The sequence below is a fragment of the Musca autumnalis genome, unplaced genomic scaffold (assembly GCF_047663935.1).
Source record: "Musca autumnalis isolate F117 unplaced genomic scaffold, ASM4766393v1 scaffold_3, whole genome shotgun sequence".
NCBI lineage: Eukaryota > Metazoa > Arthropoda > Insecta > Diptera > Muscidae > Musca > Musca autumnalis.
In genome coordinates, this window is record NW_027411866.1 from 161,484,279 (window position 1) to 161,500,596 (window position 16,318).

At 35.7% G+C, this 16,318-nt stretch overlaps 4 protein-coding genes across 4 annotated transcripts in view; 2 read left to right on the forward strand and 2 right to left on the reverse strand.

Annotated features, from left to right (window-relative positions):
• The window catches only part of LOC141398353 (uncharacterized), a 285,059-nt gene that overhangs the window by 182,434 nt on the left and 86,307 nt on the right, over nt 1–16,318 (forward strand). The gene's annotated exons all lie outside the window — the stretch shown is intronic.
• On the reverse strand, nt 1,351–2,459 carry LOC141396576 (probable tRNA(His) guanylyltransferase). The gene is made up of 2 exons (XM_073972144.1): nt 2,183–2,459; nt 1,351–2,128 (listed from the first exon to the last, which is right to left on the reverse strand). Exons 1-2 carry the CDS (start codon nt 2,427–2,429, stop codon nt 1,416–1,418), a joined length of 960 nt encoding a protein of 319 aa, XP_073828245.1. The 5' UTR covers nt 2,430–2,459; the 3' UTR covers nt 1,351–1,415.
• On the forward strand, nt 6,048–8,901 carry Nnp-1 (Ribosomal RNA processing protein 1 homolog Nnp-1). The gene has a single exon (XM_073975148.1). The coding sequence runs from the start codon at nt 6,201–6,203 to the stop codon at nt 8,706–8,708; it is 2,508 nt and encodes an 835-aa protein (XP_073831249.1). The 5' UTR covers nt 6,048–6,200; the 3' UTR covers nt 8,709–8,901.
• Rnmt (RNA guanine-7 methyltransferase) lies at nt 8,902–12,242 on the reverse strand. The gene is made up of 3 exons (XM_073975149.1): nt 11,045–12,242; nt 10,827–10,979; nt 8,902–9,103 (listed from the first exon to the last, which is right to left on the reverse strand). Exons 1-3 carry the CDS (start codon nt 12,063–12,065, stop codon nt 9,024–9,026), a joined length of 1,254 nt encoding a protein of 417 aa, XP_073831250.1. The 5' UTR covers nt 12,066–12,242; the 3' UTR covers nt 8,902–9,023.

Below are 16,318 nucleotides of genomic sequence, written 5' to 3' on the forward strand. Positions count from 1 at the left end.
GAGCTAGCAATTGACACTTGGGTATAAAAAGTTTCTTGTTGAAAAACAAGAAATAAGGGAACTGATGAAGATCTGTGGCGAGATCTGAAACTATAGTATTCCCTGCCTTACCCCTTGGTAAACATCGCCAATTTTTTCCCACTAATAAATTAAAGTTGTTTTAATAAAATATTAAAACAACGACTATGGGATTAAGCCTGACTATTTTGAAAAACAAAATTCCTTAACATATTCATATCGACTACAGGCCATTGAAATTCCGATATTTATAAAGCGTTTAGATTTAAACTGTTGGTTTAGTAATTTTAATAGTTTAATTGATGAATTCATTAATTTATAAAAGCAGCGCAAAAATAAACAAACGTGGCTAGTTAAATTTGAGTAAACAGCTGATTTTTGTTATTCTTCGATTATGTACACACCCTGCAAACATTTGGAAGATTGTTGGACGATCATCAGATGATTCTTCTGCTCTTCTTTCCAGCGAAATTTGTCCGCATGGGTCCACGTCTTCATATAGTCCCCATAGAACGGTACATCCCGATTTTCGTTATTTTGAAGGTAGTGGTTTCAATATCTCACCGAAATAGGTGAAATTTCGTATTAAGTCTTCCTTGGGGGTATAAAACTTTCCACCTGAAATTTCTCGGTATAGCCCCAATAGAACGGTACCTCCGGATTTCTGGTATTTTGAAGGCTGTGGAATCAATATCCCTCCGAAATTGTTGAAATTTGGTATTAAGTCTTCCTTGGGGGTAACAAACTTTCTGAAGGTTGTGGCTGTGTTTATATATTTCTCTATATTATTGACTTGTCTGCAGAGAATTTTAAAAAATTGTACACACAAAAATTTTTGTACCTACTTTTTGTTGCATACGAAAATATGTTAAGTGCATAAATTTTGCATATGTAAATTTTTATGCATTTTGCATAATTTTACATACATATGTCATATGTTTCGATTGCAATTTAATCAGAAGCCAAACATATGCCCAGTGCCAAAATTTGACATGAATCGGAACAAAAATAGGGGTTGCATAAAATTCCGCTGTCTAATAATTATAGATAGGACATTCATTAAAACATTAATAGAAAGTGTGTATTATACATTTGGATAAGCCTAGTGGTTATTCCTTTGGATGCCTTCTTATCCATAAACAAGAAAAATGCGGAAAAGTAACTACATAATGTTTTAAACAATTACGCAAACTAATACGGTAATATTTTATAGATAACAGAAACTGTAGAATTACAGACTGGTTGATGGAAAATTTTTCTAAGGACTATAAATCGTGGATTAGTCTTGAAAGTTATAGAAAAACAAAAACAAACAATTAAACATATTCATTATATAGTAAAACATCACATCGATTTTATTTTGTATGTTTACAGACATACTACATGGATAAATTATACTAACTTTCCTTAATATCTAATTTTATTTTTTCTATTTGTCTTGCAAGTATCTCCGGACATGTTTTATTTTCACTTTTATCTTCATTGTCATACTCTCCCGGGGTATATTTTCCCAATAGTTCACTGTGAGTTTTCCAAAACTTCTCACGTATTAAATCGTCGTGTATGGGTACTATTAACTGCCTTTTCAGCTTATCTTCATTAACTGGAACTTTCTTTCTTAACAATATAGTACCCTTACGAAACATAGCTGGTAAGTTATTATAATTTATACCAAATCGTGAGAATAACAACTCATTTTTATCTGCAGAAAATGTCCCTCTTAATTCTGCCTCCGCCTGTTGATTTGTTAAGCCCGACTTTAATACTAGATTCCAAAATGCTGTATTGTACAAATTATTAATGTGAACATCAGCTTGACGCCAGCTCAAATAATCTTTAAGATTTTGATCTGATGGATATAAAACAACACGTCCATCAAAACATGGTGGGTATTGTAACTTCTTGTCACCCATCCAATTGGACCAGTTCATGACATATGATGATGTAAACAAACTTGTAACATATGACAGTAGTTTAGAGGATCTTCTATTAAAAACATTTGTTTCCTTGCGAAAAACAAACGAATATTCATCGCTTTGACCATAGGATATGATGATATCACGAAACTCTTCCATAACAGTTTGCGCCGCATTGTTCATGAGATTTAAGGCTAAAAGCATTAATGTATTAATGGACACTTTGTAAACCGACTTGTAAAACTTACCATTTTCATCATTTGGTTTTTCAAAATCATGTATTTTGGAGAATTTATGAAAACCTTTTCCATCAACACGAATTACAATCCACACATTTGGTAATATGCTATCATCTCTTTCATATTCCTTAACATATTCATATCGACTACAGGCCATTGAAATTCCGATATTTATAAAGCGTTTAGATTTAAACTGTTGGTTTAGTAATTTTAATAGTTTAATTGATGAATTCATTAATTTATAAAAGCAGCGCATAAATAAACAAACGTGGCTAGTTAAATTTGAGTAAACAGCTGATTTTTGTTATTCTTCGATTATGTACACACCCTGCAAACATTTGGAAGATTGTTGGACGATCATCAGATGATTCTTCTGCTCTTCTTTCCAGCGATGGCGAATAATATATTATTCTTCCGAACCCCGATCACGCGATTGTTACGAAAATTTTTGATTTGGTTGCATATAATTCCCAAATACACATTCTACATAACTTTGATATAAATGGCACGTAAAATTTTATGAGTATTGACAAACATGACTCATGACCGGGTTTTGCCAAGTGAAATGAAGAAAGTAAATGAGAACCAGTCATGATACAATAAGAAGGTAGCAGCAACTGCCGTTTTTGGTAACATAAGATGTCAAAATTTGACATAAATTCAATGCAATTGACACATTATGTTACCATCAGCTGGGCTGAAAATGCTACCTTCTTATTGTATCATGGAACCAGTATACAACCACACAACATAAGGAATAATAAAAATTATAACAAATCAGAAAAGAAAACAAATGGGGTAGAAATCAAAGACAACAAATGAAAAAAAAACACAAAAAAGAAAGAAAAATAAATTTCCTTTAATTTTTTCTTTATATTTTCTTCTTCTTAAGATCTTCCATATGATTCGTCAGCGAATCTTGATCGCGATTCACATTCCATAAACACTTACTTTAGGTTGGTGATACGCGGAGGATTTTTAGGCGATATCGCCTGCGACAAATTAATCGCCCAGGAGAATCGCGAATTATTCTTAAGCGATCGAAAATGTTTGCAGGGCACACACACAATGAAATGATATGTGTGTAACAAACCCAGCTAGCATTTGGAAGATTATTTTTTCAAAAATCACATTGCGGAGTCTTTTTAGAGTCCTTTTGGTGATCAAAAAGTTGCTTGTATGTTCATAAAGGGGCTCGAAAGGGACTCCCTGTAATGATTAAAAAGAGTTCAATTTAAAATACAACAACAAATGTGTAGCAATCATAAATAAATCATTGAGGCGTTTAAAATGTGACTATTTTTTGTTATTTATTGTCTAATTTTGATCATCGGAAGATTGAAAAATGCTTAATCAAAAAAGGGTCACGCAGGTGTTTGAAAGTGATTATAATTATGTACCTTCTGATCATATTTTGTACAGATAGGCGATTAAAAACTGATTGTTTTGTTTTATTTGTCTATGCGTTATGGTTTGGTTGTAAATAATTCTCATATACACTTTCTACAAAACTTTGATATAGGTAAATGCAAGGCATGTTTAATAAGGTAGAAGTGACAATCAGCTGCATTCATACTTTTTTTGTAAATTTAGTTTAATACTCATGAAATTTGAAATTTCAGAACTTGCTACCATAAAGTACTGCTTTTCATCCTAAACGTGTAATAAAAATGCCCTACGACAGTTCTGAATGCTTTATATTTACATTTTGATTCAAATTTATTATATTTTAGAGGATTTTCAAAATGTATTTATGTTTTCCCTGAGAAAATTTTTGGAACGACCCTATTATTCAATATTTTCTTTGACAATTAATTTTAAATAATAACAATTGGTCTGTTCCAGAACTGCAAGAATCTACTAATTTCTACTATTTTTTCCGATAACATAAAGGAAAAAATGTTATCGTAGTAAAAAATAGTAGCTTCTTGCAGGTTCTGGAACAGAGCAAATGTTGTTTTTGTAAATTTGTTAGTTGTTGTAATTCATGTACATATATACCTTATATAAATTTGCCTTGGGTAAATGTAACGTATAACATTTGCTCTGTTCCAGAACCTGCAAGTATCTACTAATTTTTACTACGATAAGAAATTTCTCTTTATGTTATCGAAGAAAATAGTAAAAATTAGTAGATTCTTGCAGTTCTGGAACAGACCAATTAAGTAGTTATACCTTTTACCAGCCAAGATCACCCATATACGTTAACGTGACTGCAACAACAAAATATGTTCTCTTTATTCTCATCTGTCGTGGTTTAGCAAAGGAAAGACTCGCTCAGAGAGACTTAAGGCCTGCGTACATAAGCTGCTTTGCCTGATTGCCTTGCTTTGCTGCTTCAATAAAAAAATAAAAGAACAAAGAAGGCCGACCCAATTTCCAACTGATGGCAACCCAGTTCGAAATTTTGTCTTTATTCTATTATTTTTATTACGTCAGAAATGAAGCAGGTAAGCAAGGCAATCAGGCAAAGCAGCTTATGTACGCAGGCCTTAAAGCAAACATGTAAGAATAAATACCGGGTTATCTGTCTGATAACGACCAACATTTAACTACAGAAAGGATGTAATAATGGGCCTTAAGCCTGACCCGGATTTTTCCATAACAACCTCAAAAAGTCGAAAATGGGTCCATTATGGGCGCCAGCTTAATGTATGTCAGATTATAGCTCGCACTTTGACCTTTCCAAAATGGTGCTCTGGATCCAGAGATATAGCCCTTAGAATCTTGACAACTCGGTTCTGTAGGGCTCATTTCTTTACATTATAGGTGTCTATGGGAAATTTTAAATTTCTAAATTGACCAAAATTTTCTTTTAAATTATAATTTTTCTCTAAATAGCCGGCCATTGGCCGGGGATTTAAGATTTTCTCCTATGGGCAGGTGCAAATCTAGGGAACGGGAACAAATTTTTCTTTTAAATTATGTTTCTTTACATAGCCGGTCTTCGGCCGGGGATTAAAGACTTTCTCCTATGGACAGGTGCAAATCTCGAGAACGGGAACAAAATGTTATTTTAAATTATATTTTGTTCTATAAATAGCCACTTAGAGAAACCGGGTTGTCGAGATTCTAAGGTCCATATCTCTGAATCCAGAGAAGGTGTTACAACATATAGCACCATTTTGGAAAGGCTCAAGTGTGAGCTACAATCTGGCTTACATTAAATGGGACCCCATAATGATCCCATTTTCGACTTTTTGAGGGTTTTATGGAAAAATCAGTTTGCTTGCTTCTGATAAAAGAATAAAAAAGAAAGGGCAACCCAGTTCGAAATTGGCTCGGCCTCCTTTATTCTTTTATTTTTATTATGTCAGAAATGAAGCAGGAAAGCAGGGCAATCAATGTAAAAACACAATGAAATACGCCGCTTTATCACGCTCAGTTTCATGTAAAAGACTAAAGGCAAAGTACTACCTAATTCAAATTAACTAGGCAGCATTTGAATTAGGTAGTACTTGGCCTTTATTCTTCTACATGAAATTGAGAGTGAAGCAAGCAACAAAGTTCAATGTATTTTAACCTTTATGGGTGAACGCGCGGCTCACTACCTCTAACGGGTGTTAAAAGTAGCTCCCCAGGTGACACCACGGGGAGGTCAGTGTCCACTTGAGATGAAAGAAGGACCTAGATAATTCCTGCGCTTTGCCATGTTTCATCCCCTACGTCACTCAAGCTTAAAATATAATCAACGTTTTTTTACCTCATTTCTGGTAAAGGATAGAAAACAACGTGCAAATTATTCTTTCGAGTTTTCCTTTATTCTTTTACCAGATATGACGCAAATGTTTACTCAAATGCTGATTGCCTTTTTCGCCTTTACGATTTTTACGATTTCAATAATCAGCATTTGACACTAGAAAGTACCAGAGTGGCAACACTTCACGGTAAATACCAATTTGAAAAAGATTTTTATTGTATTGATTTTTTGTATAAGAACACGTGTTGAAAGCCGTGTCTAAATAAATCATTGTTTTATTCAATATAAATAAAAATATAATATCAACTTGGCCAAGTTAAACAAATAATGGTAGTAATGAGCCAGGTTAAAAAACCTAAACGTGAGTTATTTAATGCCTCCCAAGAAGACGACGATGAGCAAATGCATTCGGATAATGAAGGTGGTGGCGCCGGAGAAAATGCCGAACAGCAGGAGGAGGTGGTCGACGATGAAGCACAAAAAGAAATAAAAATTATTGCCCAAGAAGTGAAAATTGTAAAATCACTGGCATGCAATGATATCAATAAAAGGAACAAGCAAATGAAAAAGTTACGCAGATGGTTGCAATTGCGCGCCCAATCATCGTTTCCCTTCCAACAGGAAGACTTCATGAGAATATGGAAAGGTCTTTACTATAATATGTGGTACTCGGACAAGCCGTTGGTGCAGGAAGACTTGGCCGAACAATATGGCAAACTTTTGGAATGCTTCGAAGGAAATCTGGAAATGAGTGTCAACTTTTTCGGTGCATTTCTCAATACAATGTGTATTCATTGGTTTGGCATAGATCAATGGCGTATTGATAAGTTCATGATGTTAACCAGACGAATGCTGCGTTATATGTTCAAAATATTGAAAGCAAGCAATTGGGGCAAGGAAGCAGTGGAGGTCTTCAACAAGCATGCCACCGAAACTGTGCTTTTCGAAAATGTAACAGCCAAAGGATTGACCATGCACTATTTGGATATTTTCTTTGAAGAATTGGCTAAGGTTTCAGAAGGAAACATTTCGGCAGAACAGGTGGCACTTTTTGTAAAGCCATTTGTGGCTTTTACCACTACCCAGAAAGATTTTCAATTGATTTCCCATTGTCGTACACGAGTGTTTTATCATTTGCTCTACCAGAGTGATCTGGGCAGAGAATATTCCGAAAAGTACAATGCATGGAAGGAAATGGGTTTCCCCACAAAACACATTGATGATTTGGAGAAATGTGAAGAATCCGATATTGAGGAAGAAATGGAGGAAGAGGACGAGAATCAAGCTGAAGGTGAAGAAAATAGTAATCAAAACAAACACTTGGATCCACGTGCTGGTAATGTGGATGTATTTATGCCAGTATTGCCCTTAGATGCTGCACCAATTGTTAAGGATTTGGAAGATTTTCTATTGAAAGTAGAATGCGCTACAAAACGCCGTAAGGTACTAAGGAAACTTATCGAAACATTCAAAACATATCAGAATGGTGAATTCCCGCTAGGTATTAAGACAATGCCAAGGTTTGAGGAGAAATCTGAGGTGCCACTAATTAAGGATAAAATCAAGAAATTAGAAAATTTGGAAAATGAATTATATGGAGTTGATAGAAAACTAAAACAAATGTCAAAACGTAAGCGCAGGAAACTTCTAAAATCGTTGAACTATGACGAAATCGATGAAAGTAATTATGAGCAGAAATTGGAAAAAGCTTTGCCAAAGGATTATTTGAAGGAAAGGAGGAAAAAGTCCCACAAGGCGTTTATGTCGGGATGGCTGGAGGAAGAACTGGATGAATCCGAAATAAGGCCCAAGAAGGCAAAGAAACAAGAAGATAATACCGAAAAGGAAAACGAAGAGGCAAGTCAAGAAAATGTGAAAAAGCCTAAAAAGCAAAAGTTGTTGCCACAAAATCATGAAACAGAAAATAATGTGGAAGAAGAACCCAAAAAGAAACAAAAACTTTTAGAAAAATCCTTAAATGGAGTAACAACGAATGGTGAAAAGAAGTCGATAAAAAAGGCCAAGAAAAACAACGAAGATGCACACGAAGGGAGTGAAAATGGCAAGGAAAACACATCAGCGGCCAACAATGAAATAAAGGCAAACAAAAAGTTTAAAAAAGCTAAAGAAAATGTTGCAGAAGAGTCGGCTGAAATGAATGGAGAAGTTAACAAAACAAATAAGAAAGCAAAAACGGCAAATGTTTCCCAACAGGAGGAGAAAAACAAAAGTGTACCAACAACATCCAATGCCACTTTGAACAATTCTCTTAAACTACAAGCAAAAGTTTTAAAAATTTCAGATGATTTATCCGAAACCCCAAAAGGTAAACCTAAAGAACCAAAAATACTGAAAATTTCCGATCCCGATGAACAGAATACTCCCAAAAGCAAAAAATTATCCAAATCATTAACATCAACACCACTAAATGAATGGGATGAACCACTGGGCGAAGGTGAAATTGAATATTTTCTGCCATCACGCAAACTACAGTTGAAAAAAGCCAATGCTGATTTGGTTTTAAATCCTTTGGCAAAAAATCGCCTCAGTCTCAGTCAACAATCTACACCAATAAATTCGAAGAAAATATCATTATCAACGGCAAATACTCCCAGCACCCCTGGCGGTACAAAACGCGTAAAAATCGCTCTTAAGCACAACACCTCACAAAATCCTGCCGAATATATACAACAAATAAAATCTTCACCCAATATACCCTATGATGCTAAAAAGAAGCCGGGTAAAGGTCTTTTGAAACCAAATGCAATGCCCAGTCCCATTAATCCATTTTACAAAAAGAAAATCGGTTTGAAATTACTTAATGACACAATTTGATATTGTTGTAGTAAACTTTCATTTTTTAAAAAATAAGTACTAACTTTTTTTTGTTAATTTTAAATTAAAGAAGAAAACAAATACTAGAATTTGATTTAGAAATAAAATCGACATTTTTATATTAAGTAGTTCTGACTTTTGCTTTAATGAATACACTAAATATTAATAAAAACAAAAAAGAAAAACACATAAATTTACATTTTTGATTTCATATTTATTTGCCGCAAGAGTAACAAAAATGTTATGTTGTTATTGGTTGTTTCGATGTAAGGCTTAGAATGATCGATTTTTGTTTGGATTTTAACCAGAAAATGGTCAATCGAATTCGAACACAGGTTTTCCTTGAGCATCCCAAGTATTTTTACACTTGCGAAAAGCGCAAACGAGATAGAGGGCTGAAATTGAAAAAAGGAAAGTAAAGTCATTAATATGAGGATTTATCTTTTTGGGTGATATAAATTAAATAAAAAACAAGTAAATTGCACTAGGTCGACATTGAATAAAATTATAATATTTGTTTGTACGTTTGTGAGAAATATTTCGATGTGCAAAAGCTGGAGCAATGTCAGTCACTGCTTTCGATGTCCTGACCACTAGTCATTTATCTAGTTCACCGTAGAATTTTTAGAGCTTTTGGACCATTATGTATGGAAGCATGGACTTGCCAACGAAACACGTTATGTGCTGTAAACAGGACCACAAGGAGTACCTCCCTTAATTTTGAATGTTTGCGAGGGAGGTACCCGGAGGTGTTGTCGGTTATGAAGATTTTGGTTAGTTCATATATATGTCTGGAATAAATTTTACGATGTAAAAAATTTAGACCAAATCGAATACTCAATTCGAAAGTAATTAGTTGGTGCCGGCACAGTTTTAGAGCTTTGGCCCATTAACTCAGGAAGTATGGACGGACTTTCCCGAGAATAACCTAAGGCAAAAAAATTCGAAAAGACCCGAAACATGTCCTTAAAACGCACTGCCCGAAGAAGTGGATTAAAGTTTAATATTGGCAATGTTCACGGACTTTGATAGACTTAAAGCTGACTTCGACGTTGACGACAAGATAGTAGGTTAGGGAGAAGACGACTTAGCAGAAAAGAAGTGTGGAAGGGAAACATTTCAGGTAATGCCATATGACATGCCCAAATCAATCCCACGTCAGCCGGTTCTTACGTACCGGATTGACCCGAACCCAAAAGTGTTTCGGCCAACGGCTGCCAACCCAGCATTATATGCTGCTACAACAACAACCAACACAAATCTTTTTCAAGAATGCAAAAGGTTGGAAAGAATAAATCAGTGAGAAACTCAACCCTCAGGTTGTGGAATTGAAGTGATCCAAAGACTCTGCAATGTATATTATAGTAAAGCGATAGAGTCTAAAGCTTAGGCACTGAATAATTGTGTTCTATCTTCCTATGGCAATCGCAGAGTTCTTTTACATACTGAGTTCTCGACCCCGACAAATATAAACTTTTTGGAGCCGACCACATAGGACTATGCATTTAAATTTCATATCTTATTTATAAGAAGAATTTGTATATAATGTCAAATATTTACAAACGAACGGCATGTCGAACATATCAGGCCTAAAACAGCTCGGCTATTTATTAAATTAACCGACATAATAATGACAGATTTAACTTAATGGGACTTTCGAATTTATAATCTCGACCAACCAAAGAAATTCAAATTAAATGTAATAATAATAATAATAATTGTTCCACAAACATCCCATATGTGACAAGGGAGACTTCTCTCATATCAATGAGTGCACCCCGATTCATATTAGCGCAATGATATGGGACCTACAGTTTCTACAGTTTATCGCCGAGTCCGAACGGCGTGTCTAAGACACCACTTTTGTAGAGATGTTTTACATGGCTGAAATACTCAGGAAATGTCGCCAACATTATTGAGGGGCATTTTGCCACCATCGAAAAGTGTTTTGATGTTGCCTGGCCGGGGAATCGAACCCACGACCTTATGTGTGCAAGTCGGGTGTGCATACCATTGCACCACGGTGGCACCCTGTAATTAAGTTACATTAATAACATTCCCCATGGTTGGTTAAGACCAGCTCGTCAGATGCATCCATGAAATTTCATTTCTACTCACTTGTCGCTTCCCATTCGCATTTCGACAGAGAACCATATGGTCTAGCTGCATTGCCTTTAACGTTACGTTTGATATGTTCATACTGTTCATCATTACCAACACGATTTGGATAGACAGTCTCCAAACCATTCATACGCTGCAATAGATTACGACCTGAAAAAAAAAAAACAAACAAATATGACCAAATTACTCCATGCCATAACTAAAGTAGAACTTACCCTTTTCCAAATTTTCCCTATAATAATCGGCAAAAGTTGTTTTTCTTTCCAATTTCAATCCATATTTGCGACACAGCTTCTCTAACGTTGGGAAATGTACTAAAAATTCTGGACAATCTACAACACCTTCTAAATGAAATTGATATTTGGCTCCAAAAAATGGTGGCGGATTTGTATCTGAACAAAATTCAATATTATATACTTCATTTCCAAAACTACGACCATTTTCCGAAGCCCGTAAGCGTTTCATTATTTCGAAGGCATCCGGTATTGTTGCTATAAAAAATCCTCCAGGTTGCAAACATTCAGCTGCATTTCGAACCATACAGTCGGCTTGTGTCAACGACTCAAACGAGTAGTGAAATGCAAATTGGCATGAAACCAAATTCAATTTGAGCGATGGATCCTTAAATCGTTCCCGCAAACGTACCAGAGTAGAGTCGCATGCAAAGAACTCTGCAGTAAATTTGTGGGCAAATTTTGACTTTTCTGCTCTACGTAAAATGTCATCGTATCGTCTTTTACACTGTTCCACAGAAACCTCGGCAATGTCGGTGCATATAAGATGTGTTATCATGGCCTTCTCCCATTTGAGCAAATCTCCACCCTTGCCGCAGCACATATCCAAAACACGCATAGGATCACCCATACGTTGTGTTTCTTTGATGCGTTTTAAATATTCGGATATAAGTTGAGATTTTATCCAGTTATTAAAGTTTCGCATGTGAAATATGCGAGATTTAACTCTCTCTTTTCTGCCCGATTCCTTTAGCTCATTATAGTGTGATGCGACGACACGCATATTACCATCAACTGGTGGATTTTCTGATTCACCATCTTCTATCCAGGCATCTTCATCATATTCACTGTTGGCTGTAGGAGCAGGATTGCTAACAGCAGGACCTTCCTCCGGCTGCCGATGTGCCACAGATTCATGCATATCTGTGTCATCTTCGCTACTGCTGCTGTCATCTTCTAAACGTGTACCATGGAAGTCTTGGGCAGATTCAGACTCACTCATTTTATTTTTTTTTTCTAATGACTTTGTTGTCTTTTTAGCTAAAATTTTATTTTTAAATAAATTGTCACTACATAAACAAAAAAATAATTATTATAATATAAACGAGCCTGTCCGTCGTGACAATTGGCGGCGACTGACAACATTTGTAAGCAATGTTGCCAGAGTTTTTTTAGTGTTGATTTAACCTAGAATACCCTAACTACATAGCTAAATGTCAAAATTTAGTACAAAGTACTAAAATGACATAAAATTACCATGGATGGGCAGTTGGCGAAAAATAATTTTGAACAAAAAAGAAAATTAAATTTTGTTTTTAAAAGTAAGTCCCAATTTACATTAGGCGAGTTTACTTGCGGCAATTGTCAGTTTGTGGGTGAGAGAGGGCATGGTATAAGTAAAGAGGTAGATTTAAATGAAAAAAATCTATAGAACCCTTGTTTTTCTTGAATTCCTAAAACTTCAAAATAAAAGCAACAAGTGGGTTTGTTTACAATGCATTTTTTTGAGCATTTTATAAAAAACGCGAAAAATGAATGAAGAGTTAAGTTTTCTCCACATAATCGAGTTGTAAATATGATAAACCGATTGTTTCAATGCAAATCTCACCAATTTCTTCCATACAAATGGTTTAAAAACAATTTTAAAAATCATTGAATTCGATTGTTTTTAAAATTGTTTGGCATATTATTCAAACACCACACATACATACACAGTTTGTTTATATTGTTTTGAAGTTTTAGGCATACTCGAATGAAAAAATTTAAATTGACATAAAGCTTTGGCTAACCTTTCTTATTAAACCATGAGAGAGGGTGTTGAGGGGCAAAGGGTTACCATATACCTCACCTCTCTCTCCATCAAACTGACAATTGCCGCAAGTAAACTCGCCTAATGTAAATTGGGACTAATGCTAAACCGAACCATTACAAAATGCGTTTCGAAATAAGTTGCGCGAACTTTTTATAAAGCTTATATCGACGCCTCCAAACAATAGTATGCTAAGTCGACTTAGCATGTTTTCAAGTTCTTTACATTTTTATATTTAACGTCCTTTAACTTAACTTCTGTAAAATTCTGGTAATAATCGGACAATCCGAACTGAAGTTATAAACAAATATTTACTTAGCATAGTACTGAAGGTCAAAGAAATTTCCAAACTTTTAAGGCTGGCGTACATAAGCTGCCTTGCCTGCTTACCTTGCTTACTTCTGATAAAAGAATAAAAAAGAAAAGGGCAACCCAGTTCGAAATTTCCTCGGACTTCCTTATTCTTTTATTTTTATTATGTCAAAAATGAAGCAGGAAAGCAAGGCAATCAGGCAGAGCAGCTTATGTACGCACGCCTTTAGAGCTTGTCCTGCAAAACTACTTACTTACTTACTTAGCTGGCCCATTACAGAACATTTGTTCTATAGGCCGAACTAAGAAGAGATCTCCATTCCTCTCTATTTGTTGCTTTGCACACTGGAATACCGCGCCTTGTCATCTCATCATCCACTTGTTTGCGCCATCTATTCCTTGGCCTGCCAATTCTGCGTGCACCGCCATGTGGCATGTATTCATACGCCTTTTTAGCGGGTTCATCATCGCTCATTCTTTTGATATGGCCTAGCCAACGCAATCGCTGCATCTCGATACGTTTAACAATATTCATGTCGTTGTATAGCAGATACAGCTCGTGGTTCATGCGACGTCGATATTCACCGTCAACGCAGATTGGTCCATAGATCTTTCGAAGAATTTTTCTCTCAAACACACCAAGCACTGCCATGTCTGCTTGCGCAAGTACCCAGGCTTCGGAGCCATACATCAGCACGGGTAGTATCAGTGTTTTGTAGAGCGTTATTTTTGTTTGACGAGATGTGGCTTTGTTTTTAAACTGCTTACTTAATCCAAAGTAGCATCTGTTGGCCAATACAATTCTTCTTTTTATTTCACAACTGATGTCGTTTGTTGTGTTGACGGAGGTGCCGATGTAGACGAAGTCTTTTACTACCTCAATATTATAGGAACCAACTTCCACAGTCGGTCCGAGCTCAATGGACGCATTGCGCGTCGACACCTGCAAAACTCACTGTTCAGAATTAGCAAACTATTATTTGGAGGTGTCGAACGTCCTTTAACTTAAATTCTATCAAATTTTGGTAATGATCGGTCAATCCGAACGGAAGTTATAAACAAATATTGACTTAGCATAGTACTGAAGTTCAAAAAAATTTCCAAACTTTGAGAGCTTCTCCTGCAAAACTCACTTTTTAGACTTAGCATACTATTATTTGGAGGTGTCGATATTATGTTGAAGATTAATGGTCTGTTTCTCTTAGAAGATTCGAAATAAATTACTACCTTACATAAGCTGCCTTGCCTGCTTACCTTGCTTGCTTCTGATAAAAGAATAAAAAAGACAAGGGCAACCCAGTTCGAAAATTGCTCGGCCTTCTCTATTCTTTTATTTTTATTATGTCAGAAATGAAGCAGGAAAGCAAGGCAATCAGGCAAGCAGCTTACCTTGCTTGCTTCTGATAAAAGAATAAAAAATAAAAGGGCAACCCAGTTCGAAATTTGCTCGACCCTCTTTATTCTTTTCTTTTTATTATGTCAGAAATGAAGTAGGAAAGTCCTAATTTACATTAGGCGAGTTTACTTGCGGCAATTGTCAGTTTGATGGAGAGAGAGGTGAGGCATATGGTAACCCTTTGCCTCTAAGCCCCCTCTCTCACCTACAAACTGACAATTGCCGCAAGTAAACTCGCCTAATGTAAATTGGGACTAAGCAAGGCAATCAGGCAAGGCAGCTTATGTACGCAGGCCTTTAAGCTCTACGTACATAAGCTGTCTCGCCTGGTTGCCTTGCTTGCTTCTGATAAATGAATAAAAAAGAAAAGGGCAACCCTTTAAGGCCTGGGTACATAAAGGCCTGCGTACATAAGCTGCCTTGCCTGCTTACCTTGCTTACTTCTGATAAAAGAATAAAAAAGAAAAGGGCAACCCAGTTCGAAATTTCCTCGGCCTTCTTTATTCTTTTATTTTTATTATGTCAAAAATGAAGCAGGAAAGCATGGTAATCAGGCAGAGCCTTGCCTTGCTTTGCTGCTTCAATAAAAAAATAAAAGAACAAAGAAGGCCGACCCAATTTCCAACTGATGGCAACCCAGTTCGAAATTTCGTCTTTATTCTATTATTTTTATTACGTCAGAAATGAAGCAGGTAAGCAAGGCAATCAGGCAAAGCAGCTTATGTACGCAGGCCTTTAAGGCCTGCGTACATAAGCTGCTCTGCCTGATTGCCTTGCTTTGCTGCTTCAATAAAAAAATAAAAGAACAAAGAAGGCCGACCCAATTTCCAACTGATGGCAACCCAGTTCGAAATTTCGTCTTTATTCTATTATTTTTATTATGTCAGAAATGAAGCAGGTAAGCAAGGCAATCAGGCAAAGCAGCTTATGTACGCAGGCCTTTAAGCTGCTTTGCCTGATTGCCTTGCTTTCCTGCTTCATTTTTGACATAATAAAAATAAAAGAATAAAGGAGGCCGAGCAAATTTCGAACTGGGTTGCCCTTTTCTTTTTTATTCTTTTATCAGTAGTGGGATTCTGTAACTCATTTTTGCTGTTACCGACAAAAATCGGTAAAATTAAATCGCAAAATTATGACTAAAAGCATAAAGAAAAGTTGGCATCACTGTTTGTCGGTAGAGCCTAGCGACTACTTTTTATTCATCGTTAACTTACCGAAAAATTTCGTTAATTATAAGCATTTTAATTTTACCGACAATTATCGATAACAGCAAAAATGAGTTACAGAATCCCACTACTGAAGTAAGCAAGGTAGGGGGTAGTTTACACTATATGTAAATGTCATATGACATGAAATTTACCATCGTTATATATTCGGTAATATGTGCAATATTGGAGATTTTCCTTACGCCATTTACTCTGTGCGTCCACACCACCACAAATGTAAAAAACTACGTCTCCACATTGCCTCCGTGGGTAGATATGGAATATTTTTATTTCGTGTCATGTCATATGACATTTACATATAGTGAAAACTACCCCTAAGCAGGCAAGGCAGCTTATGTACGCAGGCCTTAACTTTTTTAAATATTCTTTTAATATAAGCTTTGTTCCCGTACTTTTTAATAGTAAAACTCGTAAAAGAGAGAAAGAGAGAAAAATTGTTGTCACAAAAAAGTTTTTTCTAAAAGTTCGGGAACGCAAAAATGGAAAAAACGTCAAAAAAGCTGGAACAAATG